This window comes from Chaetodon trifascialis, chromosome 6 (assembly GCF_039877785.1).
Source record: "Chaetodon trifascialis isolate fChaTrf1 chromosome 6, fChaTrf1.hap1, whole genome shotgun sequence".
In the NCBI taxonomy this organism is placed as follows: domain Eukaryota; kingdom Metazoa; phylum Chordata; class Actinopteri; order Chaetodontiformes; family Chaetodontidae; genus Chaetodon; species Chaetodon trifascialis.
The window spans coordinates 475,001-499,769 of NC_092061.1; the positions used below are offsets into that span (position 1 = coordinate 475,001).

The following is a 24,769-nucleotide window of genomic DNA, read 5'->3' on the forward strand; positions in this document are numbered from 1 at the left end:
GGACTCTGGTGGATCTGAAGTCCTGAAGTTGACTGAGACCAACAGCTGCTGGAAGTGCAGACGTTCACCTTTAAACTGAAGCTTACACAGTCTGAACCTTTAGAACTGAGCGCTCTGGGTCCTGGTCCAGGACCAGGATCAGCGGGTCTGATTGGAAATGTCAGCAGTGGGCGGAGCCTCCGAGCCTTACCTCATTCCTGCGTCCTCCTGCTGACTCTGCTGTCTGAACGAGGCTCTCCTCGGACCGCCGCCCCCCCGGCCTTCCCCTGCCCCCTGCTCCCTGCGGGGGGGCTGGTTCAGGGACAGAAACTCGGGCCGGTTCAGGACATTGTTCCTGTCTCTGGCCCGGCACCGGGCCTGGCTGCCGGGCATGACGGAGTCTGGTGTGCAGGTGTTGGAGGTGCTGGCGGTGCGACAGCGTGCAGCACTGCAGGACTGTGACGGATCAGGTCTGAGACTCCGAGGGACTCTGCTATAAATAGATCAGCTGGCCTTCTTCTGCTGTCAGCTGTTCAGAGAGAGAGGCTGGAAAAACACTGTGGACACACACACACACACACACACACACACACACACACACACACACACACACACACAGAGTAGAAATTAGGCCAGTAGTGGTGTATTAAAGGATCTCCAGCAGCTCCTCGTGTCAAAGGTCACATTAATGATTATCATCTCAAAACTTCAGACCCAGACAAGAGAAACATGTCCCATAATCCCACATGTGGGACCCAGTGGTCTGCAGGTCCAGAATCTGACTCTGAATCCCTGCTAAGCTAAGCTAAACTAGCTAAGCTAAGCTACGAAGCTGCTGAACGTAGCTTCATATTTAGCATACACACATGAAAATGGAGTCAATCTGAAGTCACCAAAAACTGAACTGTTTATGAGAGCATTGCATTCTGGGTCATTTGTAGCCTTAACGTTGCTATGCTAGTGAGTTTTTTCAAACCGTCATCAAAGTGACAACAGAAACGAGCCACAACAGACTGATCTCAGATCAGAGCAGACACAAACATTCAGCTTCCAAACAACGCTAGCATGTTAGCATATTAGCAGGTAATCACTGCACCGACCAATGAGGAACACACAGCTCAGTGATGTCTGGTCGCTCCACAGGTGAACAGGTTCACGGTCACAGGTGAGAGTATCATGAGTGGGTATGAAAGGGTGAGAGGACGGAGCAACCATCTTCATCACATGACCTCAGATCTGTTTCACGCCTCATTTAGTCGGTCGCTCCAGAAACACACTGGTCATATAGAATATCATCCGCCTGCTAAACTGGACCAGACTGGAACCAGTCCAGGACAAATACAGAGACAGAGAGGGGGGACAGAGACAGAGGGGGGAGAGGGGGAGGGCACTCAGTGGTGGGTGAGGCCTGGTGTTGAGCTGTCCTCAATGTCCATCTGGCCCCACAGATGAAAGGCTTCTCCAACAACCAGTGCACAGAGACGGCAGGACCCAGCTTTGTCCACTGAAAACGACTCCGCGCTTCAAAAAGTCTTTTAATGAACAGAGACAATAACCACGTCCATTTATGTCCTTTACTGCTACTCTTTCAGTTTCTGCTCATTGCTGTTTCATCACCCAAACACTGAACCCAAACACCTTTCGTCCACACTGAGCGTCTGGGTCAATTTGGGAGACCACCTCCCCACCTCCAAGGCTTCACTCTTTTCCCACTTTACTTTTGCGAAAACACCAAAATCCCAAACACATTTTCTAAGATCATCGACATCTTTTTGGTTAGTGACCAGGACTAAAACATCGTCCTCATACGCTGACAGAATGTGGACTTTGTTCGAAGCTGGAAGGACCAGACCACTGACACCAGACCGTGTCCCATGGAGCAGAGGACAGACCGTATAACGTCCCTGACAGAGGACAACCCTGTCCGACCCCTCTCAGCCCTCCAATGATCTTCAGCACAGTCTCAGTGTCTTGGTACAAAACTTTGATCACAGCTATGAGACCTGGGTTGAGACCAAACTAGAGGTGCTCAACTCTGTCAAAAGCTTTTTCTTGATCCAACGAAATGAGACCAACGTCTAAACCCAAAGAACCAGAGGCGTCCAAAACATGCCTGATCAAAGACACGTTGTCTGCAGCTCAACCTTTTAAATAACGTTCATATAAAACAACATCAAAAACTCTCAGTGGAAGAAAGCAGTACCGACCGGAACCTTTGTCAGAGTGTCGCGTGTTCCCACCCGGACCGGTTTACAGACAAACCGTTGCTATTGGAAGCAGCAGCAGCTTGAACTTCACCACAGCGACGGCATGCTAACAATGCTAGCAGCAGCTAAACTGTCAGAGAAGACGAAGGAACGATATCAGACGTCATCATTAACGTTTGGATGTGGTGACGTCATCGCGATGGTAAGTTGTAGTTTGTCTCAGGAGCTAACTGAGCTAACGGGAGCTAAGTGTGCTAGCAACAGGATTAGGATTGAAAAGCGCGGCGGTCAGCAGTCGGAGCGCTGAGCCGACAGCCGGTCCCTCCTCCGTCCGTGTGAAACGGTAGTTTAACAGCAAGCAAAAATCAGTTAAGTATGTGGTGAAAGTACGGGAGCCGACGGGGACACGAGGAGGAGGTGAGCAGCCCGATGAACCAGCTGGTGCTGAAGATGAAGAAGAAGAAGAAGAATCAGAGGGACAATCCCCTTTATTAGTCACACAACACATACACGCAATTGGTGAAATTTGTCCTCCGCTTTGACCCGTCCTGGTCGTCCTTCCTCCGCGGCAGACCAGGAGCGGTGGGCTGCCATCCGACCGACGCCCGGGGACCCAGTTTCCTTTGTCGCCACTGGAAGAAACAGAAAGGCCCCTTTCCTCGAGCAGCAGGCACCGAATGCATGGTGGAGGACACGCCCCGGTGCCCACAACGGGAATCGAACCCAGGACCTTCTAGCTGTGAGGCCACAGTGTTGCCACCGGTCCACCGTGCCAGTGTGCAGTGCAGAAGCACTTTGGCCGGTCAGTGACTTCTGCTCTGAGAAACATCTGGACCCAGAAATGTCTGATCAAAGGAGTCCTCAAAATTCAGCGTCTGACCCGCGTTGCTGTAGTCAGGCCTGAAGGTTCACAGGCAGACCAGGTGCTGGTCTGATCTGGATTAACACATTAAAGTGGATCCACTTTAAACTCACAACTCTCTCATCTGATTTTGTGCTTTCAGGTTCTGCTCAAGGATCAGACGACCAGCTGGACTCAGGTGTGACTGAGATGGACCTGGATCTGAGGCGGTCCAGACGAGGCCAGGCCAGGCCAGTCTGCTTCTGGATGTTTCTCCTGTCACTGTGCTGGTTTATGGAGCGCTGACACCTCCAACATGTCGGACGGGGATTCACCGGCTGTAGAGGAACAGGCAGCTGCAGAACACGCCCCTGGTCCTGGTCCCGGTACCCGTCCTCCTCCCCTGGCAGAGAAGGCCTTGTCAGAGGCCTTTGCCCACTTGCGGTACCGGGACACGTCCCTGCTGATCTGGCAGCAGCAGCAGCAGGATCTAGAGGCAGCCCCCCCCTCCACCTACCTGAACCGCAGCCAGTCAGCCTGGTACAGCAGCTTTGGGAACCAGGCCGTACTGGTCCGGGACAAGAGGGGCCTTGAGGATGCAGAAGGACGGTCCCGGATCTGCAGCGTCATGTAGACAGAAACCAGTAACCTGAACAGGCTGGCTGGATTTGAACCAGTCTGTGATTTTTTTAGTGAATTTAAACATGATTAAAGTTTCTGTAACACTTCAGTTTACAGCTCATTTCCTGATCATTTCCTGGTCACTTCCTGGAAATAATGACCACATTTGAGACTTCGGGGCAGCTGGATTAAATGCAACAGGTTTTTAAACTGGTGACGGGTGTCTGAACTGAGCCACTTCCATCAAAACCCATTTTCTGACCTCGTTTCTTCAGAGGCCTGAAAGAAAAACACAGCGGCGTCGCAGTACTACTGTAGTATCATTGCAGTACTATCGCAGTACTATTGCAGTAGAATCAGAAAAAGCTTTACTGCCAAGTACGATTTTACACATACGAGGAGTCTGCTTTGGTGAGGTTGGTGCGTGACACATCTATTAAAAAGAAGCTATCAGAAAAGTAAAAAGTATAACAGTAAGTGAACAATATAAAAACAAGTAAAAGATAAAACATTATTAGAAAGTAACAGTAAGTAAAAAATCTAACAATATAAATATATGTACACGTATTTTTTTTTCAGTATCATTGCAGTATTATCTTTGTTCCAGTGCTTCATGCAGTTCTCTGGTGTACTCCTTCTTCTGGGTTTGATTAAAACGTGTTGTCAGTGTAAACGGTGACGTTCAGGTGTTCTACCTGACAGGTGAAGGTGATACTCACCTTCCTCAGCAGTCTGCTCCTCTCTGGACTGAAGGATCCTGGGATGGATTGTGAACTGCGGTAACTCTGACCTGATGGTGGCGCTACCTGTCAGGACATCACCACGAGGTTCAACCCGTCCAGCGGTTCACTCATCACGCTCCCATCAGCCACTTGGCTAACGTTAGCATGCTAACACAGTCAACATTAGTTAAACGTCAGCATGTAGCTGAAGTTCAGCCCACAGAGCCGCTCCCTCCTGAAAACACACCTGTGCAGGTGTGAAGGAGGGGACTCACCTGAGGACAACCCTGGATCAGGTCCTGATGTCAACGCACCGCGACAATAAGTGAAGGAGCCATCGAGTCAGTTTATGTGTTTATTTATGAAAACAAAGGAACTCAGAAAATAAGGATCCCGTATCAGTAATTACATCAAAGATTCACCTGTTGTTGTCGTTCGTCCTGCAGTTCGATCTAAACCTCAGACAGCTACTATACAGCTACTATACAGTGCTCAAACATACGGAAGAAAGAACGTACGGCCGGAGTGCATGCAAATACATAAAATCACTTTTTTCCTTTTTCTTATTAAAATACAAAAATTAACTATTAGCATCAAAGCTCGACCATCAACTAAAACAAACAGGAGGGTTACTGTGGCAACGAGCCGTCCATCTGTCTGTCTGTCTCACCGGGAGGACACGCGTCCTCACCCCGATCCATCAGCTATTGATTAGTCTGGAAAATGTCCAAAGTAAAACCAAACGTCTGGCTTCAGTTTCCCCACACCTTTGAAAACACACCTTTAGACGTGACGATGACGAGGCCGTCCCCGTGACAACCGAGCAGCTGCAGCTGATGAAGGCCCCAGAAACGTGTTTTTATTCCTTTAGTCAACAAACGCATTCAGTTTGACACGAAACAGGAAGTCCTCCGATTGTTGAGTCTTCACAGAAAAAAACTGAAATCAGTGAGAGTCAAAGTAATTCCTATCAATCAATCGATCAATCAATTAATCAATCACTTATCCAGATTCATTCCTGCTGTGAAGCTGCTGAACCTGAACGCATCATTAATCAATAAGCATCCAGGATCAGTGTCTTTAACCCCAATAATCTAACCAATCACAGAAGAGGCATCAGGACCTCACTGAATCCCTGATCCAGACCAGAACCCACGTGGTCCTGAGTCCTGGTCTCACTGTCCAAGTCCAGTTTGTGGTCATATCGATGAGTGTGTGAGGTTCTGACCTCAGCACTTCACTCAGAGGTCAAAGGTCAGATACGAGGACAGCGTCAACAAAAGGGGCTCGATTCAGACCGACAGGTGAGGAGTGTTCACACAGGTGAGGTCACATGACTTCATCTGATTGGCTCCAAATGATTGATTGATCTGATCAGCGGCACCTGATCAACAGAAACATGTCGAGTATGAAGAGAAGCCAGTCCCCCCCCCCCCAATCAGAGCACAGCTGGAAACAGACAGCACAGATGGAAGCTCGTCAGTACACGCCATCTGAGGCCTGAACCAGGTCAAAGGTCAACGGTCCAGAGCGAGCAGTCCCCGTCCTCTGGAGCGCTGTCGAGGCGCCGGCTGCGTCCCAAACCGAAGACAATGAGTCTGAGTGACAGAATCAGCTGACTGCAGCTCGACTCCAACAAACCAATCAGGTGAATTCCAGGCTGTGATGTCACCAGACTCGAGGCGGCTTCTTCAGGTTAAATAAAAATGTTGTTTGAGCTCTGAAACGTTTCGTTCACGGGGTCAAATTGATTGACGCTCCACAGCAGCCAATCAGATCAAACCTTATTCAAAAGATTCAAATTAAAGCGAAAACTGGAGCGAACGTCCGGAATCGCGTGACTTCACATCGTTTCACAAACATTTCCCTTGTTTGAGGAGAACCATCGGACTGAAGCTCCGGTCCAGTTTTAGCGTTTTGACACGGAAACGGACGCCTGCCTCGTCCCGCTGACGCTCTGTCTCCATTTGGACACTTGAAAGAGGAGCTGGTCCTAAAAACAAAGCGCTCTTTGTTTTGGGGACGTCCAGGTTTTGGATTGTGAGTTTTCTGGGATCCTCCCCCCGAGTCACAAACAGCTATAAGAATCAGCGTCAGAGGGTCGGAGACACGTTCAGCTCCCAGCCCGACTCTGACTCTGAGTCTGACTCTGAGTCTGGACTGTCAGTCCGGTGGGGGCTGTTACAGTATAAGTGGTTTTGATTGACGGAGTTTGGGGGGGCAAAGACAGTTTCATATCGAGAACCTTATAAGACACAAGTTTAGCACACAACCTGAAATCAGACAACAGAAAATAAAGAAATGTAGTGTTAATAAACAGACGTCCGTCTCGCTCTCTGCGGACAGAGCCGGCACTGTCGGGGGGGTCAGGTCTGAGCCCCGTGACCCCCTGCTGCTGACCCCGGGGACACGCGGTGGGTTGTGGGTTTGAGCTGCGGGACCAGCAGAGGACAGGTCTGGTCTCAGAGGGTTTCACTGAACAGGTCTGGATCCAGAGCGCCTGTAGACCTGAACCCTGCTGCAGAGAGAAAATCCACCTGCTGGACTTCCGTCTCAGCATCCCATTTCTCTTCAGAACGGTAACCGTGACGACGCCTCCAGCCTCAGCCTCGGCTGGGCATCACTCAGAGACTACGTCCCTTCACCTCCACAGCGGCTCCTGAACGAGACGTTTCAGTAATGGACAAAAGGAAAAGACACAGGAGGAAGCGGTTCAGGTTCAGAGACCTATAGCAGCTCAACGACCTGTTCTCACTCGGCACACCTGAACCGGACTAAAATGAACAAAGTGACGACATAAAAATATAAATAAGGGTCAAAAGCAACATTAAAAACAGAGAGCAGCATCACAGCCTGCAGTCTGTCTCCTCCAACACGTCTGGACACACTGGCAGAGGGACACCTCTCACTTCCTCTGTGCTGAACAGCAGCTCAGGTGTGCTTTCCTTTCACCTGTCCACCTGTAAGCACCATCGGGTCTGCCGACTGTTAGTTCTGCGTGTCACTGCGACATGTCACGTTAGCCAGCCAATCAGCAGCGTTACTAGAAGCTGGGACAGGCGTGCTGCATGTCTACTCATATCTGCACTGTCCAGCCCAGCACGTCCCAGTGACGAGCACAGGTGAGGCAGCTGATGGGCAGGTGTGGACCAGATCAGTCCCAGTCCACCACAAGACCATGTCATGATTTTAAAGACAAGCTTAGGTGTGTAGGACAGATGCTGGACTGTGGATCATTTCCTGACATCTTTCAAAACTCACTGCACCACTAAATGAAGACAGGACGAGAGGACGACGCGAAGCCAGAGCGAGTTTTCTCTCTGCAGCAAGACCGAGTGTCCATCAGCGGACTGACGGAGCGTCTGCACCTGTATGACCATAATTCATCTGAACTGGATCGTCTGCAGTCCGCTGAGGACGATGCCGTCTGGAAAGAACCTCCGGGGCCTGTGATGCTCTGGACGTCGTCTCAGAGACGTCGCGCCTTCGAGAGGACGACTCTGAGGACAGTCTTTGAGGACGACCCACTTCAATTCCAACTTGTCAAAGCTTGATGGGAGTAAAACCCACTGAGATCACCCTCTCCTTCTCTCCCATGATGCAGTATGGTTGCTTCTGGAATGTTTTCAGAGGTCAGGGGTCACAGCCGGCCATCCAAGAGGAGGAGGAAGAGGAGGAGGAGGAGGAAGAAGAAGAAGAAGAAGGAAGCCTCCACAGCAGCAGTACTTGAGTGTTCAGAGAAGACCGATCCGAGCCACAGACAGACAGACAGACAGGCTGCCTGTCTCTCCCTCCACTCCTCTTCTTCTCTCGCTGGGAAGTTGTTGTTTTCTTCTTCTTCTCTGTTTGCATTCCTCCAGGAAAAAAAAAAAGACACTAGGAGCTAAAAAACAGGTCAGCCTATTTACATACAGTCTCCGAGTCTGGGTGTGTGTGTGTGTGTGTGTGTGTGTGTGTGTGTGTGTGTGTGTGTGTGTGTGTGTGTGCGCGCACAGTGTGCATGAGTATACATATATATGTATGTGTGTGTGTGTGTCTCTGTCTTTGTGTGGGTGTTTGTTCAGGATGGAAGTTTACATGGATGTGTGTGTTCGTCTCTAACTGCATGTGTGTAAACTGAGTGTTCCTGTGTGTACTCTGGATAAACCTCTGTGTGTGTGTGTTCAGTAACGTGTGTGTGTGTGTGTGTGTGTGTGTGTGTGTGGGTGTGTGTGTGTTCAGTCTGTGTCGGAGGAAGAGGAGGTTCCTGTTGAGGAGCTGTCATCGGAGGAGGACGAGGAGCTGCCACTCAAACGACTAGCCCCGCCTCCTGAGGCCCCACCTCCTGCTGCCTTCTCTGGAGAGAGAGAGAGAGAGGGAGAGAGAGAGAGAGAGAGAGGGAGAGAGAGAGAGAGAGAGAGAGAAAGAGAGAGAGAGAGAGAGAGAGAGAGAGAGAGAGAGAGAGAGAGAGAGAGAGAGAGGTGTTAATAAACAGGTCCAGAGTCAGTGATGTCACACAGCACCACACCGGCCTGCCAGCTGTTAGCAGCATGTGCTATGACGCAACAGCTGGATCACCAGATCACCAGCAGAGAATCCGTCTCAGCCGTCTCAGACTTCAAGTTACACGTTTGTGGCCAATCCCAGTGGTTTGGACCAATCAGCATCCTATGACTGTGTCCACCAGCAGAGACATGACATCACCGTCTCTGCCGCAGGAGCGAACCCTGAAGCTGCACGTACACACCATCACACACAGTGTGTGCACTGATACACGGCAAGCGCGTGCGTGCACGCATGCATGCACGCACGCACGCACGCACGCACGCACGCACACACACACACACACACACGCACACACGCGCACACACACACACACACACACACACACACACACACACACACACACTCACACACACTCACACACACACACACACCGTGTCTGTACTGCTGCACAGCGAGCGAGTAACGTGTTGATGACATCACAGCGTGGAGGTGCTTGGTCCTCTTTTCTTCTTCTCTGTATTTCATTTCCTCTATCGTTGGCGTGCTTTTTGAAAGTGTCCGTGCGTCCTCGCAGGTTTCCACAGAGGACGTGTTCACCATCCAGCTTGTGTGTAACAGTACTGTAGTAGTACTTTGACACTCAGTCCACCAGTGGCACAGTGTACACAGCAGTAGTACATTAGTACACAATACTTACGCAGTAGCTTCCGCTGCTTCTTCTGCAGACAGGACTTGACGTAGCGCTCCAGCTCTCGGAGCGTGGAGGGTTTGAGGGTCTCAAAGTCGATCTCGATCTCGTCGGGGTTGGAGTCCCTCAGCGACGGCTCTCTGGACTGGATGATGTGGACGACGCGGCCCAGCTTCTCCCCCGGCAGCCGATTTATATCCAGACTCAACTGGCGCTTCTCGTCGTACGACATCGGCAGGGATGACTCCTCGCCATCGTCTCCGTTGGCCGAGCCGCCTCCTGATGCCTTGCTGCCTTTCTTAGGTTGCCTGGGAACACAGAGGAGGACTCTGATTGGTCAGACTCTCTCAGTCTTTGAAAAGAAGAAAAGGAACGGATCGACTGAACTGTACCTCGTGGCAGGCACCGTGCTGTTGGCTTTCCTGGCTGGTGCTTTCTTCTGATTGGCTGGTTTAGGCTGCTGAGCAGCGGCCTTGGGCTTCTTCTCTTCCTCCATCTTGCCCTTGTTCCCTTTGTCTTTGTCCTTGTCTTTCTTCTTCTCCTTGTCTTTCTTCTCTTTCTTCTTCTTTGGCTTGCTGACTGGAGCCTGGGACAGGACGGCCAGCTGCTCGTGCACCGCCTTCAACTGGTGGAATATACTAATTATCAATACCTGTGACTTCTAATCAATATTTGGGAAGGCCTTCAACTGGTCAATTATTGCAGCAATCGGTATCTATCACATTATCACATTAATATGTAAAATCAGTCATTGTTATAGCAAAATAACCCTTTAATAGAAACTACAATCTTTCATTAAATGGACAATGATATTAAAGAAGAAAACCAGGATGTTCTTGACCTGTGATTGGTCGGCAGCACCAACCTGCTCCTGTAGCTCAGCCAATCGCGTGGCTCGCTCCTCCTCTGAGTCGGAGGATTCGTCGGAGGAGGAGTTGTTGCTGCTGTCAGAGGAGGCGGTGCTTTTACTGACCAATGGCGTTGTAGATGGGACAGATGCCTCCAGGCCCTCATCTGGGATCTTAGCGAAACGCATCTCGAACACATCCTGACGACAGAGAGATGATCAGTGAGGAGGATGATCAATGAGGAGGATGGATGATCAATGAGGTGGAGGATCAATGAGGAGGATGATCAGTGAGGTGGATGATCAATGAGGTGGAGGATCAGTGAGGAGGATGATCAGTGAGGAGGATGATCAATGAGGAGGATGGATGATCAATGAGGAGGATGATCAATGAGGAGGATGGATGATCAATGAGGTGGATGATCAATGAGGAGGATGATCAATGAGGAGGATGATCAATGAGGAGGATGATCAATGAGGAGGATGGATGATCAATGAGGTGGAGGATCAGTGAGGTGGATGATCAGTGAGGAGGATGATCAATGAGGTGGAGGATCAGTGAGGTGGATGATCAGTGAGGAGGATGGATGATCAATGAGTTGGAGGATCAGTGAGGTGGATGATCAATGAGGAGGATGGATGAACAATGAGGTGGAGGATCAATGAGGAGGATGATCAGTGAGGTGGATGATCAATGAGGAGGATGATCAATGAGGAGGATGGATGATCAATGAGGTGGAGGATCAGTGAGGTGGAGGATCAGTGAGGAGGATGGATGATCAATGAGTTGGAGGATCAGTGAGGTGGATGATCAGTGAGGTGGAGGATCAATGAGGAGGATGGATGAACAATGAGGTGGAGGATCAATGAGGAGGATGATCAATGAGGTGGAGGATCAGTGAGGTGGATGATCAGTGAGGTGGAGGATCAATGAGGAGGATGGATGAGCAATGAGGTGGAGGATCAATGAGGAGGATGATCAGTGAGGTGGATGATCAATGAGGAGGATGGATGATCAATGAGTTGGAGGATCAGTGAGGAGGATGATCAGTGAGGTGGAGGATCAGTGAGGTGGATGATCAGTGAGGTGGAGGATCAGTGAGGTGGATGATCAGTGAGGAGGATGATCAATGAGGAGGATGATCAATGAGGAGGATGATCAATGAGTTGGAGGATCAGTGAGGAGGATGATCAGTGAGGTGGAGGATCAGTGAGGTGGATGATCAGTGAGGAGGATGATCAATGAGGAGGATGGATGATCAATGAGGTGGAGGATCAGTGAGGTGGATGATCAATGAGGTGGAGGATCAGTGAGGTGGATGATCAGTGAGGTGGAGGATCAATGAGGAGGATGGATGATCAATGAGGTGGAGGATCAATGAGGAGGATGATCAGTGAGGTGGATGATCAATGAGGAGGATGGATGATCAATGAGGTGGAGGATCAATGAGGAGGATGATCAGTGAGGAGGATGATCAGTGAGGAGGAGGATCAATGAGGTGGATGATCAATGAGGAGGATGGATGATCAGTGAGGTGGAGGATCAGTGAGGTGGCGGATCAGTGAGGTGGAGGATCAGTGAGGTCATGGAGGCTGTGGGGGTGGAGGTACCTGCAGCTTGCGGGCCATGGCCACCACCTCGTGGTCTGGAGGATTGTACTTGTAACAGTTGGAGAACATTAACCTGACATCAGTGGCAAAGCTCTGAGGGTCACTGTATTCTCCTTTGTCCATCTTTTTCTGTGGGGACAGAGCAGAGACACGACACATGGAGAGCAGAGTCACAACAAATCTACAACCTGCAGATGGTAGAGTCACACAGAAGGTGGACGCAGGACGAGTTGTACTGAGGACGTTTTTATTGAGCGTCTGCCTGAGGAGGCCACGGGAACCGTGTCGCAGTTCAAAGGCCATCGGCTGAGCTGTAACCTCACAGCTCCTCTCCTGAGTCTAAATCTGACGCCCTGACGGACTGCGGGGCTGTCATCTCCTGACAGCTTTGTGGTGTGTTGTGATGTCATGGCAGAGTGTTTAGTGCAAGACGATGTCATGCGTGTATTACCCGGACGGTGCTGAGGTCCATGGGGTGTTTGATGATGTCGTGGTAGTCGTGCAGCTCCAGTGCCTCGGCGTCCACCGGCTTGTAGAAGGGCCAGGCGTAGGCTGCGTGCTTCTTAGAGAGCATGTCCTTCAGGATGGCGTCGCAATGTTTCATCTGCTCGCCCAGCTTACCGCCCTTCCTCCCCCCTGCTCCCCCTCCGCCGGCTCCCACGTCACCCCCTGCCACCTCCTCACCCGTCTCCCTACGGGTCTTGGCTGGGCGGGCGGCGGCCTCGCGACGGGACGAGCCTAGTTTGGCCGGTTTGGTGTCCTGAGCTGACGGAGAGTCGGCCCGACCGGCGGAAATGGCCGACGTGGTGGGAGTGGTGGTGTCGGCTTTCCTCTTCACACCTTTCTTCTGTTGGAGAGACAGACAGGTGTGATGACAGACAGACAGACAGACAGACAGGTATGATGACAGACAGGGAAACAGAAGCACACGATTGGAGAGAGAGAGAGAGAGAGAGACAGGTGCAGACACAGTTTTAGAGAAATGTGTTAAAAGGGACAGACAGGTAGAGAGACAGGTAAGAAGAGACGAGCAGGAAGAGAGACAGACGGGCAGACAGACAGACTAGTGGAGAGACAGATAGACAGACAAAAAGTCTCATATTTCGGATCATGTGATGCTGTTACCTTGACAACAGGCTGTGCAGACGGCATCATGGCAGCCGGCGGCTGTGATGCAGAGACCGGGGGCGTGGTCTGAACAGGTGTGGGCGTGGTGGATATGACAGGTGTCTGAGAGGGCGAGGGCGAGGGATAGGAAGGTGGAGGGGAGGCCGAAGACTCTGCCTGCTGACTCACTAAGACAGAGACACACAGAGAGTACTATCAGTACTGGAATGTAGTACTGCTGCAGTACAACACAGTCAGTTAATACATATATGAAACACCTGATTTTCACCTCAGTCATCTGATGTGTGAAGCGACAGTAAAACGTCACTGACTGCACCTCTAACACCACACACTGTACACCATGTTTGAGTACAGGAATGTATGTGAGGTACTCCAGTACTTAGTAGGAGTAGTAATAGTACTGCAGTGGCGTGCCTGCAGCAGTAGCAGCAGCACTGCAGTGGAATACCTGTAGCAGTAGCAGTACTGCAGTGGCATACCTGTAGCAGTAGCAGTAGCAGCAGCAGTACTGCAGTGGCATACCTGTAGCTGTAGCAGTAGCAGCAGCAGTACTGCAGTGGCGTACCTGTAGCTGTAGCAGTAGCAGTACTGCAATGGCGTACCTGTACCAGTAGCAGTGTCGTATCTGTAGCAGTAGCAGTACTGCAGTGGCATACCTGTAGCAGTAGCAGTAGCAGTACTGCAGTGGCGTACCTGTACCTGTACCTGTACCTGTAGCTGTAGCAGTAGCAGTAGCAGTAGCAGTACTGCAGTGGTGTACCTGTAGCAGTAGCAGTAGTAGTACTGCAGTGGCGTACCTGTAGCTGTAGCTGTAGCTGTAGCGGTAGCAGTACTGCAGTGGCGTACCTGTAGCAGTAGCAGTACTGCAGTGGTGTACCAATAGCAGTAGCAGTACTGCAGTGGCGTACCTGTAGCAGTAGCAGTAGCAGTACTGCAGTGGTGTACCTGTACCAGTACCTGTAGCAGTAGCAGTAGCAGTACTGCAGTGGCGTACCTGTACCTGTAGCTGTAGCAGTAGCAGTAGCAGTAGCAGTAGCAGTGGCAGTACTGCAGTGGCGTACCTGTAGCAGTAACAGTAGCAGTAGCAGTGGCAGTACTGCAGTGGCGTACCTGTACCTGTAGCAGTAGCAGTGGCAGCACTGCAGTGGCGTACCTGTAGCTGTAGCAGTAGCAGTTGCAGTAGCAGTAGCAGTACTGCAGTGGCATACCTGTAGCAGTAGCAGTAGCAGTACTGCAGTGGCGTACCTGTAGCTGTAGCAGTAGCAGTACTGCAGTGGCGTACCTGTAGCAGTAGCAGTAGCAGTACTGCAGTGGCGTACCTGTAGCTGTAGCTGTAGCAGTAGCAGTAGCAGTAGCAGTAGCAGTACTGCAGTGGCGTACCTGTAGCTGTAGCAGTGGCGTACCTGTACCTGTACCTGTACCTGTAGCTGTAGCAGTAGCAGTGGCGTACCTGTACCTGTACCTGTAGCAGTAGCAGTACTGCAGTGGCGTACCTGTACCTGTAGCAGTAGCAGTGGCGTACCTGTACCTGTACCTGTACCTGTAGCTGTAGCAGTAGCAGTGGCGTACCTGTACCTGTAGCAGTAGCAGTAGCAGTGGCGTACCTGTACCTGTACCTGTACCAGTAACAGTAACAGTAGCAGTAGCAGTAGCAGTAGCAGTGGCGTACCTGTACCTGTACCTGTACCTGTACCTGTACCTGTACCTGTACCTGTAGCAGTAGCAGTAGCAGTGGCGTACCTGTAGTCGCAGCAGCAGGCTGTTTGCTCTTGTTCTTGCCTTTGGGAGCTGGAGGCAGCAGAGCGACTTCTTCTTGAGGCATCTGAGCGACTTTCTGCAGGAAGATTTTCTCTAAAGCTTGAGCCATCAAGACGATGTCGTCTGTGGGCTGAAGGACACAAACACAGACGCTGTCTGAGACTTCACACACTGCTGTCCTCCTTCCACAGTCCTCAGTGTGATACTGAGACTTGAGCACCTGCGCTGACCGCAGCAGAGCACACCTGAGGCTGCAGGTGAACAGTATTAGTCAAGTATTCCTGACTGCACCTGTAAGTGCAGTCAGGTGTGTTCGTACCTTGTTGTAGATGTAACAGTTGGTGAACATGGTGTTGAAGTCCTGCATGGCCTCACTGGCGCTCCAGTAATAATTGTTCTCCAGACGTTTCTTGATGGTTCCCATGTCCATCGGGTTCTTGATCACCTTGTGGTAGTCCTGGAAGCATGGACGTGGTTAGCTTAGCGTAGCTTAGCTTAGCTCTAACGCTCACTCATTAACACTTCAGACCTCCATCGTTCGCCGTGTACAAAACAGAAATGTGAGAAACGGCGTGGAACGGTTTCTCCTACGACAGTCGGTGCAGCGACTTACCGCCAGACAGAGCTTGATGGCGTCAACCGGCTGGTAGAAAGGCCAAGCGAACTGATGTTTCCACAGAGTCTTCACCACCACGTTCTGCATGTACTGCAGCTGGTTGGTCTTTCTGATGGACACAAACACATGAGCATATCAGAGAGCTGCAGGAGGACGCGTGTCTGCAGATGTCTGTCTCAACTCGTCCCCGGTCTCACCGCTCAAATCCAGTTCCTCATGTGTTCTTTTCATTTATTGTGCAGAGTACATGTCGTTTGGGTTGATGTTGTGCCTCGTCTGGGGTGTGATTTAAAGGCGGAGTCTATCGTACTGTTAGCTGTTCATTGACAGGTCCGTGTGTAATCAATAGTCATAATCACAGCATGACACGGAGCTTAAAGTAAGGCGTCCAATCACAACGTGCCCAGCTTGTGTCATGAGGACGGTCTGTGTGAGGCTGATCTGCAGAACACTGTCAGTGATGATGGTGGACAGAGACCACACCACACAGGAATCTGCCCCGTCTGTGGACGTCTGACAGTCTATGTGATGTGTCGATGTCCTCTCACTGTTGTCGTTTTATACCGTTTTAATCGTCGCTCCATCATTGGACTGTATTCAGAATTATTATTCGTTTCTAACCCAAATCCCCTTTCCCTTATGAATTACATGAACACAAACAGGGAGCTGAACTTTTACCTGCAGACCGAACTTTAACACCTAAACATACGATTTGAAGTCAGCGGAGTTCGTCTGGGTCCATCACAACATACTCGCCCCCCCTTCACTGTGACCCACTGCTGGACGTTCACAGTGCAGCATCGGGTCTGCACACACGATGGCAGCCAAGTAAAAAAGTACCCCCCCCCCCGTGGTGTCAGCTTCAGGCGTGCTGAAATGGTTCCTACCTGCCAGGTTTGGTGGGATTGGTGACCTCAGGCGGAGGCGGGTTGGTGAGGGTAGGGGGGCTGGGGGGCGCAGCCTCGGGGGCGTCCGACATGGTGGACGACGGTGACGCAGCAATGCACCGTGGGACGGCAGTGTCTGACCTGAAGGTGAAAAAACAACTCCCTCTGTGGTCTGAGGGTGTGTGTGTGTGTGTGTGTGTGTGTGTGTGTGTGTGTGTGTGTGTGTGTGTGTGTGTGTGTGTGTGTGTGTGAGGGCACACGGGTGTGTGTTTGTGTGTGCTCAGTTCAGGTGTTGTTGGTGTCGATTCTTCAGCTCGATGTTTCTCCTGAGGAGACAAACTCCCATCGCACGACCTGAGAGAGAGAGGAGACGCACCGTTAGCACCGTTAACATAGTTAGCACTGTTAACATCGTTAGCACCGTTAGCATCGTTAACATAGTTAGCACCATTAGCATCATTAGCTCCCAGTGACGGGAAAAATCATCTTTTCCAACATTTCAGCTCTCAGACTGTAAAAGCTTCAGTTTCAGCTGCAGGTCATGGATTAATGGATCGATGGATCAGGTCTACAAACGTGCACAGTGTAGATCGCAGCAGCTCTACATTGTGTGTGCACGTGCTTAAAAAACAAAAGACAAAAGCTGAAAAATATCTAAACTAAAGCTGAAACAGTCTGTCCATAAGCCAACTGAGGAAATTCAACAGCTGCTACTTTGCTAACCGATTAACTGACAACTCGTCTTCTGGCACTTGATGTCTTCTTGTTGTCTCTTTGTTTGGTTTGGACACCTCTGACTTTCCTAATTGGCACATTAACCAATACTCAAAATAACCGTTAGTTACTTTTCATGATTGTTTTTCTGGCCTGTTTTAACCACTGGAACATGTTATTTACGCAGAGATTACAAATGAGAATCACATTCCTCCTGTGCACTTAGCAAACAGCAGAGGAGGCCACACACGACCGCCGCCATCGATGGAAGAAGGCTGTGACCTCCAGCGAAGCCTTCCACTCGTCTTCGTTGGACCTTCACAGCTGTTTTCAATCTATCAAATAAAACCGCGGCCTTTTCTTTCTGCGAGGCTCCACTCAGGCTTCAGTTGTGCTAACCATCAAGCACCCACACATCTGTTCACTACATATGCTTTTCTTTATCTCACTGCAACAAACCTTTCCTGCATCCTCACCACAAAACTCAGCGTCAGACGTTTGCAAAGGAACGTCCAAGCAGGTCTGATGCATTATGGGAACAAGTCCTGAGGACTGACGCAGTTCAAACTGAGCTCTGTGGACACAATGAGCAAAGTTCTGTTTGGAGGAGAAGGTGCAGAACTTCACAACGACAACAGTGAGCGTTGGGCTTGTGTTGGACGGTGGACAGGGGACATTTCAGAGGTCAAAAAAAAAAGAATGGATTCAATTAAATACCAACAAATTCTGCAATCAAGCATCACAGCGTCTGTAAAGAAGCTGCAGGTGAAGAGAAGAAGACTTCTAAAACAGAATACTGGTCCCAGACACACCTCAAAATCCACAATGAGCCACCACAAGAGGGCCAGGCTGAAGGTTCTGCCGCAGCCCTCACAGTCCCTGAACCAACCCTGGTCCACAGTCTATGGACTGACCTCACAGTCCCTGAACCAACCCTGGTCCACAGTCTATGGACTGACCTCACAGCCCCCAAACCAAACCTGGTCTACAGTCTTTGGACTGACCTCACAGTCCCTGAACCAACCCTGGTCCACAGTCTTTGGACTGACCTCACAGTCCCTGAACCAACCCTGGTCCACAGTCTTTGGACTGACCTCACAGTCCCTGAACCAAACCTGGTCTACAGTCTGTGGACTGACCTCACAGCCCCTGAACCAACCCTGGTCCACAGTCTTTGGACTGACCTCACAGTCCCTGAACCAAACCTGGTCTACAGTCTGTGGACTGACCTCATAGCCCCTGAACCAAACCTGGTCCACAGTCTTTGGACTGACCTCACAGTCCCTGAACCAAACCTGGTCTACAGTCTGTGGACTGACCTCACAGCCCCTGAACCAAACCTGGTCCACAGTCTGTGGACTGACCTCACAGTCCCTGAACCAAACCTGGTCTACAGTCTTTGGACTGACCTCCAAAGAGCGGAACAGGAAAGATGAGCCAAGAAACTCACAGAACTCGAAGCTGTTTGAAAGAAGAATGAGAAAATCCCCAAAAGAAGACGTGAAAGACTCTCAGCTGGACAGGAAACGGCTTCCTCCATCTATGGCGCTCTGAACCTGTGGAAGATGGAAATAAAGACATAACCTTGCTTTAAGTATTGAGGAAAGGTGTCGTCTTTAACTCCATGCTGTTTGTTTGGAGCTCAGGTCATCGTCACTCACGGCTGTTCAACAAACAGCTGGTTGAAAAAGGTGAAACCAGTAAAACCAGCGTGGTAGAAGACCATCAATGACGAGGCGCTGTATCCGATCACATGGTAGCCTCCATCCAATCACACTGTATGTTTACAACCAGTGACACTGACGAACTTCATGAAGACACATTTGAACAAAAGGTCACTGGCACTCCAAAAGTCCAGCAGGACAAAGCCAGACCTTGCTGATCTTCTCCAAGCTGGTGTCAACTGGTGTCACTGGGAATACTGGGCTACTCCCTCTGCTGCCAGTGCCTTCACCAGACTCAGACCGAGCTGTAACAGCTCCCAATGAATGATTTTAAAACACGTGGCCGCCATCGGCCAAAGAGACTTCAACCTGTTCCCTCTCAGCTTGTCAGCACCACCAGTTTTTCTTCTTCTGGTTTGTCCGTCCTGCTCGACCTTTTCTTCAGGGAACGACAGCGACAGGACGGAATCCTACAGGTACAGGATTCACCTGGACTGACAATACAAATGCACCAGATAAGACAGGCCGGAGCAGACTGGAGCTGCTGAGGACACTCCTCAAGACCTTCTTCTACGCCACAAGTCAATCTGGGTCCAACCCAGCCCACCGAAGCCTCCCATTCAGCCCACAGAGAGCTCAAATTCATTTTCCACAAACGTTAGTGACATGCTGATACTGCGACATTAAAACTACATTGGTGGGATTTGACCCTTTGTCCACTTCCTGGCACACCAGCCAGAAGCTTTCCTTTCACCACTTCAATATTTTCATGTTACCAGCTTCTAAACTTTATGTGAAACTTCTGCAGCAGCTAACCTGCACAGGTGCATTCTGGACAAATTCTGAAGGCAGCTGGCTTCACCTCACCTTAGGGCTGTGTGTGTGTGTGTGTGTGTGTGTGTGTGTGTGTGTGTGTGTGTGTGTGTGTGTGTGTGTGTGTGTGTGTGTGTGTGTGTGTGTGTGTGTGTGTGTGTGTGTGTGTGTGTGTGTCACACCCTGCTGCAGAGAGTCCGTACCTCAAACTTCAATTCCCAAAATGGCCGCCATATTCATACAGGGAGGCAGCGCCTCCTAATACTCGAGTCGATGGCGTTGGTCATTAAAATCCTCATGACTCGATTTTCAATAGTTTCTAATTTACTGTGAAAAATGCACTTCTTGATGGGGGGGGGGGGGGGGGGGGGCTGCATGTTTATACAAGTGCAATGAAGGATACAAATTTTGCTCTTATCTCATATAAATGTCTAAAATCATAAAGACCATTCAGGGTCTGACTGAAGCGTAACAAACATGGCTTCATGTTTTCATTCTGCATCTCCACATCAGAATCTATTCTCCAACACGAGGGTGGACAACGACCTCAGCACCACATCACTGACGGTCAGGACAGACACCAGTCTGTGCTGCAGCAGCTCCATCAAGGACCCATCGTTCCCAGGTGGAGGTGGACATCGTGTCCCGGGCACCACAACGCTCACGTGAGCTTCAAATCAAGAAACACTGCACAAACAAAACCCAGCGAGAGGACAGAGTTTATGGACCCAGCCGAGGGGAATCGGGGTGTCTCCAGACTCACTGTGGATCAGGACCAGGTCTCAGAGAACAACTCTTTAGTAGTTCTGTACATGATAATTTTCAAATACTTGTTGTCCAGTTTTTATCTTTATCGTTATCTGGATGTTGTGTATCTTTCACGCTCTTGTCAAAAACAGAAAATGTTTGAATTTGTCGTTGAGGTTTGGACGGCGTCCTACGCAGCGTTAATGTCTGTTTCAGAACTGCTCGTGGTTGTTTTTAGAGACACTGACGGACGCTTTATACCCATCTTACTAAAATTTCCCCCTCTGTGTCGGCGCTGACGTCCAGCCTGTCGTGAGTGTTCAGCCGCCATGTTTACAGGCAGCTGGCAGAGATCAATTCATGGCGAGCTCTTCGTCCGTTTAACAAACTACCAAAACAAGCAACGCTGATTTCCAGGCTGTGAGGACACCAGGAACTGATCCAGCTCTGAGGAACCAAGAACCCCAAATCAGGTCCAAACCTCAGGTCTGAACTGGTCTGTGGTGACCTCTGGAGAACTGGCTAGGTCGCTGATCCGTCCAGACCACATCAGGACTCACCCAACACACCAAAACCTCCACAGGACGTCAACAAGCTGTCACACTCACCTGATCATTTCTAATTGAAGGACTTCCTCACTTTGCTTCAAGCATTACACGATTTTCAATAACAATGATCAGTTTTAGGGTAGTCCCGATCCGATCACCTGATCGGAAATCGGGGCCGATCGCGTTACTGCAGACTCGATCGGATCAGACGTCATGTCCCGATCAGGTATCAGATAAATAATATATATACATATGTATATTTATTTAATCACATTTACAAAATATGGGCTAATGATTAAAAATAAATGAGAATGAAATAGTATTTATTAACCACCAACGTTTACAGGCCGGTCTGTGTCTGTGACAGACGCCACTGAACGGCGCATGCGCAGCACGCAGCAGTTTGTTTTGAAGCTCGGGATCTCGAGAGGCGGGAAGGACAAAGCTGCTTTTAACACCACAAACTTGATACGACACCTCAACACACTGCACTGCAGTTTACAGTACACTCACAGAGAATACGAGGTAGGAGTGCAGTTCCAAAAGGCACGATGCTGGCCTTAGGCTACGATAACAGTCACTTTATTTGCTCATTTGTTTGCATTTGATATTTTGATGCCTATTTTAAGTTAAGCAGCTATTTGTTTCAATACTAGACTACTGAGTCTTTATACCATGGTCTGGGTGAATACTCCATTCTGATTGGCCGCAGGGTGTCCATTAAAAAGTGTTGTGGAGACCTAGAAAAAATTTCCGGTCAAATAGCCTGATCGTTCTAAATTATTGCGCTGGCTCAAATGCTAGTTGGTAACCGTGGCAACAGAAACTCAGAACATACGTTAACATACGTTGTTTCACAGTTTATTTATCACAACGGCAAGACAGTAGAGGACACACACGCGGTGAGAGGCGCACTCGCCCTCTGAAATGATGCTTTGTATCGTAACATAACGTTAAGCAGTCGTCTCTCTTCCCTCCACTGATCAGGTCTGATAACAGCTGCGGCCGACCGAGCTGCAGGTTCTGTGGCCAGAGCCGGTTACCCTGGCAACACGTCACAATGACAGATATTAAGTAGTCCACTCAGCCGCTTCTTGTGAAAAACTTACGATTTTAACGGTAAAGAACAACGTTAACGTATTAATAATTGATTTCATATTTCTATCTTTCGTAAGTGACCATGGTATAAGCGGGATAATGCCCTTCGAGGTGTCCATTATCAGAAATGAAAGCAAATTCATTCGCGCACTATTCCTAATGTGAAAAAATTTTTATTTTATTTCTGTGTTCTGTTCTGACTTGAGACTGTAATTCAAGCTACCTCATAGAAGTTTACAATACACTGCACTGCATGCATGCACAATTGTGCATAAGTGTTATATGTTAATATAAGAGCCATTGGTAAAAAAAAAATTAAAAAATAAGGGACATCCTGGATCTTATGCTTTGCTCTTAGTTCGTTTCATAGAAGTATCGGATCGGGACTCGGTATCGGCAGATACTCAAAATCAAAGGACTCGGACTCGGGGGCCAAAAAACATGACATCTCTAATCAGTTTGAGACGTTTCTCCCAAAACTCGCCTCATTCGAGGTGGAAGCGTCTTTGATTTGCTGCTTTGAAATCACTTCAAACCATTCCTCAAACTTCTGTCTGTTTCCAATGTTTTAAAGATGACGATTCACTGCTTTATTTCACAGTGACCTTTGACCTCACAGACGATTAAATATTTTTCGAGTCCAACCTCACGAGGAAACGATCAATTAATCAATTTACTGTCAATTAACATTTTGATTTTTGTCTCAATTTATTTACTAATCATTTAAAGATATTCAGTTCATAGAAATAAATAAAGAAAAGCAGCAAATCCTCCAGAACGGGTTTATTTGAGTCTTTTGCTTCAAAAATAAGCAAGAAGTTCATCAATTAACAAAAACTAATTTGTAACTAGTTAATTAATTAAAACAGAGTTTCGGCAGTTTTTATGAAAGATATTTGTAGTTAACAAGAATTAGTGATGATCATTTTCAGTCAAAACCATGGAACACATGGAAACTGACCTGGACTGAACGCTGTCTCTGAATTCACAATAAAACCACTGTTTTTAATCCATCTGCTGATTATTTTCTCCACTAATTGATCAATTGTTTAATCTACTGCAGAAATAATAAAGCTCATAATTAACTCAGCTTCAGTCTCAGTCCAACAGTCCGACAACCCACGAAGGAAGCAGCTGAAACTGTGACCTTCTGCCATTTTTAATTCTTAAAAACAGACAGACGTCAAATCAGTTGATTTCTGTCGATCAGTGACCGATCGATCAGTTCACCCTCTCTGACATCCCAAACCTCACAGTTTATCACTGCTGTGCAGGTGGTCCACGTGTGACTTAAAATGGTTGAATTTATGTGAATGTGTGTGATCGATAAGCAGACTGAGATCGTGTGAGCAGAATCCTGATGATCAAATCACTGAGCTTCATTTCAGCCTGTAAACATCAACCACCTGTGCTCAGGTAAACTCTGTCAGCTCTACTGGTGCAATTCGCAACTTCTCTGTTCTTGTTCACCAGCAAACAACTAAAAAAAATCACTCATTCGCCAAAAACTGATGTCCATGCACGAAAACCTGCCCTCTTCCAGAGTCCAGCAGAGTCCAGCGTTTGAACCGGGACCGCATGAAGACTGGACGGAGTTGAGAACACACAGCTCAGTTCCGCCTTTAACTCACCGTCCAGCAGCAGGATCAGAGAGCTGAGCCTCCTCCTGCCTGTCAGACAGCAAAATAACCTTAAACCTGCACTAAACAGTCCGGATCACAGTCCGATCCTGCAGGGATCAACAGATGTGGAGTCCGGCGGCTGCTCGCTCTGCATGCCTGCATGCTCCTGCGGTTCAGCGAGCTAACTGCTAACAGGCACCGCTGCGACCACCAAACTACACAAATCCAGTCAACAGCGACATGATCCACAGTGAGACACCCCGAGCTGCTCGTTTACTGCCAAAATGCAACTGAAACCCAGCGCTAACTCACCAAGCTGCTCTGGGGCGAATGTTTTACGGGCTAACGAAACATCCCATTTATCTTGCTTTAAAAAGATGGCGGGCAAGCCAAGGCAAAATAAGAGCTAGGCTGCTAGCTAACCGAGCTAGGCTACTTACCGAAGACGTAAAATGTCATTAAAACTGTTTATAGCGGTTCTTGAGATATCGGAGAGTGTGTTCAAGGGGATATCTCGAGATTTGTTCGCTTATGAGACGCACATGGATCAGATTAATACGCTTACAAATCCAATCTTTGCAGATGTTACCGCTCGGTGTTTGGCTAGCTAATAAGCCGTTAGCCTGTTAGCTGAGCTTTGTCTGAAGGCGCCGAGCGGCCAGCCAGGCTCCGACACACCGACACATTCTGCACGCTCCGGGGTGAACCTCCGCTTTGTTTACCCGCTAATCCCACCGCTACCGGACAGAGAGACGTGTTTACTTTGAGTTTCGGTCCTCCTGTGCGTCCAGCGGCGGCCTCCGGTCAGTTTTCAGGAAGATTTTTATTTAGCGAAGTAGCATAATAGATGAGTTATCAGCTGTCTACCGTGTGCGCAGGCGCAGTGGCGAGCAGCATCATAGATGTTGTTGTGATCGGATTGGCTGGCTGGGTGACTGAGGCGCTATGATTGGCTGTGAAGGGTTTGCGGGGCTATGATTTGCTGCTGGGGTCTGTGGAACGCTGTGATTGGCCAGTGGGTCATTTGAAGTGCAGTGACTGGCTGAAGTGATGACCGGGCCGCTGTGATTGGCTGGTGTGCTTAATATGGTTCAGAATGCGCCGTCACTCGTACTACGTTTCCCAGTGTGCACAGCGGCAGTAAAAAGCCTGAGGCCCGCTCTACGCTCCAGG

The 24,769-nt window shown here is 49.3% G+C and overlaps 3 protein-coding genes across 4 annotated transcripts in view; 1 reads left to right on the top strand and 2 right to left on the bottom strand.

Annotated features, from left to right (window-relative positions):
- The window catches only part of LOC139332833 (inactive phospholipid phosphatase 7-like), a 5,837-nt gene extending 5,339 nt beyond the window's left edge, over positions 1-498 (bottom strand). For both annotated transcript variants that reach the window (XM_070964957.1, XM_070964956.1), the window contains exon 1: positions 191-498. In XM_070964957.1, coding sequence (XP_070821058.1) covers positions 191-372 — 182 coding nt within the window. In that variant the 5' untranslated portion in view covers positions 373-498. The remainder of the gene's footprint in view (positions 1-190) is intronic.
- Positions 499-2,207: 1,709 nt separating this feature from the next.
- Positions 2,208-4,318, top strand: LOC139332837 (putative uncharacterized protein BRD3OS). The gene is made up of 2 exons (XM_070964963.1): positions 2,208-2,388; positions 3,191-4,318. Exon 2 carries the CDS (start codon positions 3,344-3,346, stop codon positions 3,659-3,661), a length of 318 nt encoding a protein of 105 aa, XP_070821064.1. The 5' UTR covers positions 2,208-2,388; positions 3,191-3,343; the 3' UTR covers positions 3,662-4,318.
- Positions 4,319-8,370: 4,052 nt separating this feature from the next.
- On the bottom strand, positions 8,371-24,482 carry brd3b (bromodomain containing 3b). Its single transcript, XM_070964305.1, has 12 exons — positions 24,359-24,482; positions 16,391-16,744; positions 15,501-15,612; positions 15,207-15,344; positions 14,870-15,017; positions 13,127-13,296; positions 12,453-12,848; positions 12,002-12,130; positions 10,409-10,591; positions 9,936-10,168; positions 9,553-9,851; positions 8,371-8,706 (listed from the first exon to the last, which is right to left on the bottom strand). The coding sequence occupies exons 2-12, from the start codon at positions 16,480-16,482 to the stop codon at positions 8,588-8,590; spliced, it is 2,019 nt and encodes a 672-aa protein (XP_070820406.1). The 5' UTR covers positions 16,483-16,744; positions 24,359-24,482; the 3' UTR covers positions 8,371-8,587.
- Positions 24,483-24,769: the final 287 nt, after the last annotated feature.

Excerpts from the sequence above, each read along its gene's own strand:
- LOC139332837 (XM_070964963.1), top strand. The coding sequence starts at position 3,344 with ATGTCGGACGGGGATTCACCGGCTGTAGAGGAACAGGCAGCTGCAGAA.
- brd3b (XM_070964305.1), bottom strand. The coding sequence starts at position 16,482 with ATGTCGGACGCCCCCGAGGCTGCGCCCCCCAGCCCCCCTACCCTCACC. Across the intron at positions 15,018-15,206 it reads ACTGTTACATCTACAACAAG|CCCACAGACGACATCGTCTT; the intron begins GTACGAACACAC and ends TGTGTCCTTCAG. Across the intron at positions 9,852-9,935 it reads AGCACGGTGCCTGCCACGAG|GCAACCTAAGAAAGGCAGCA; the intron begins GTACAGTTCAGT and ends CTGTGTTCCCAG.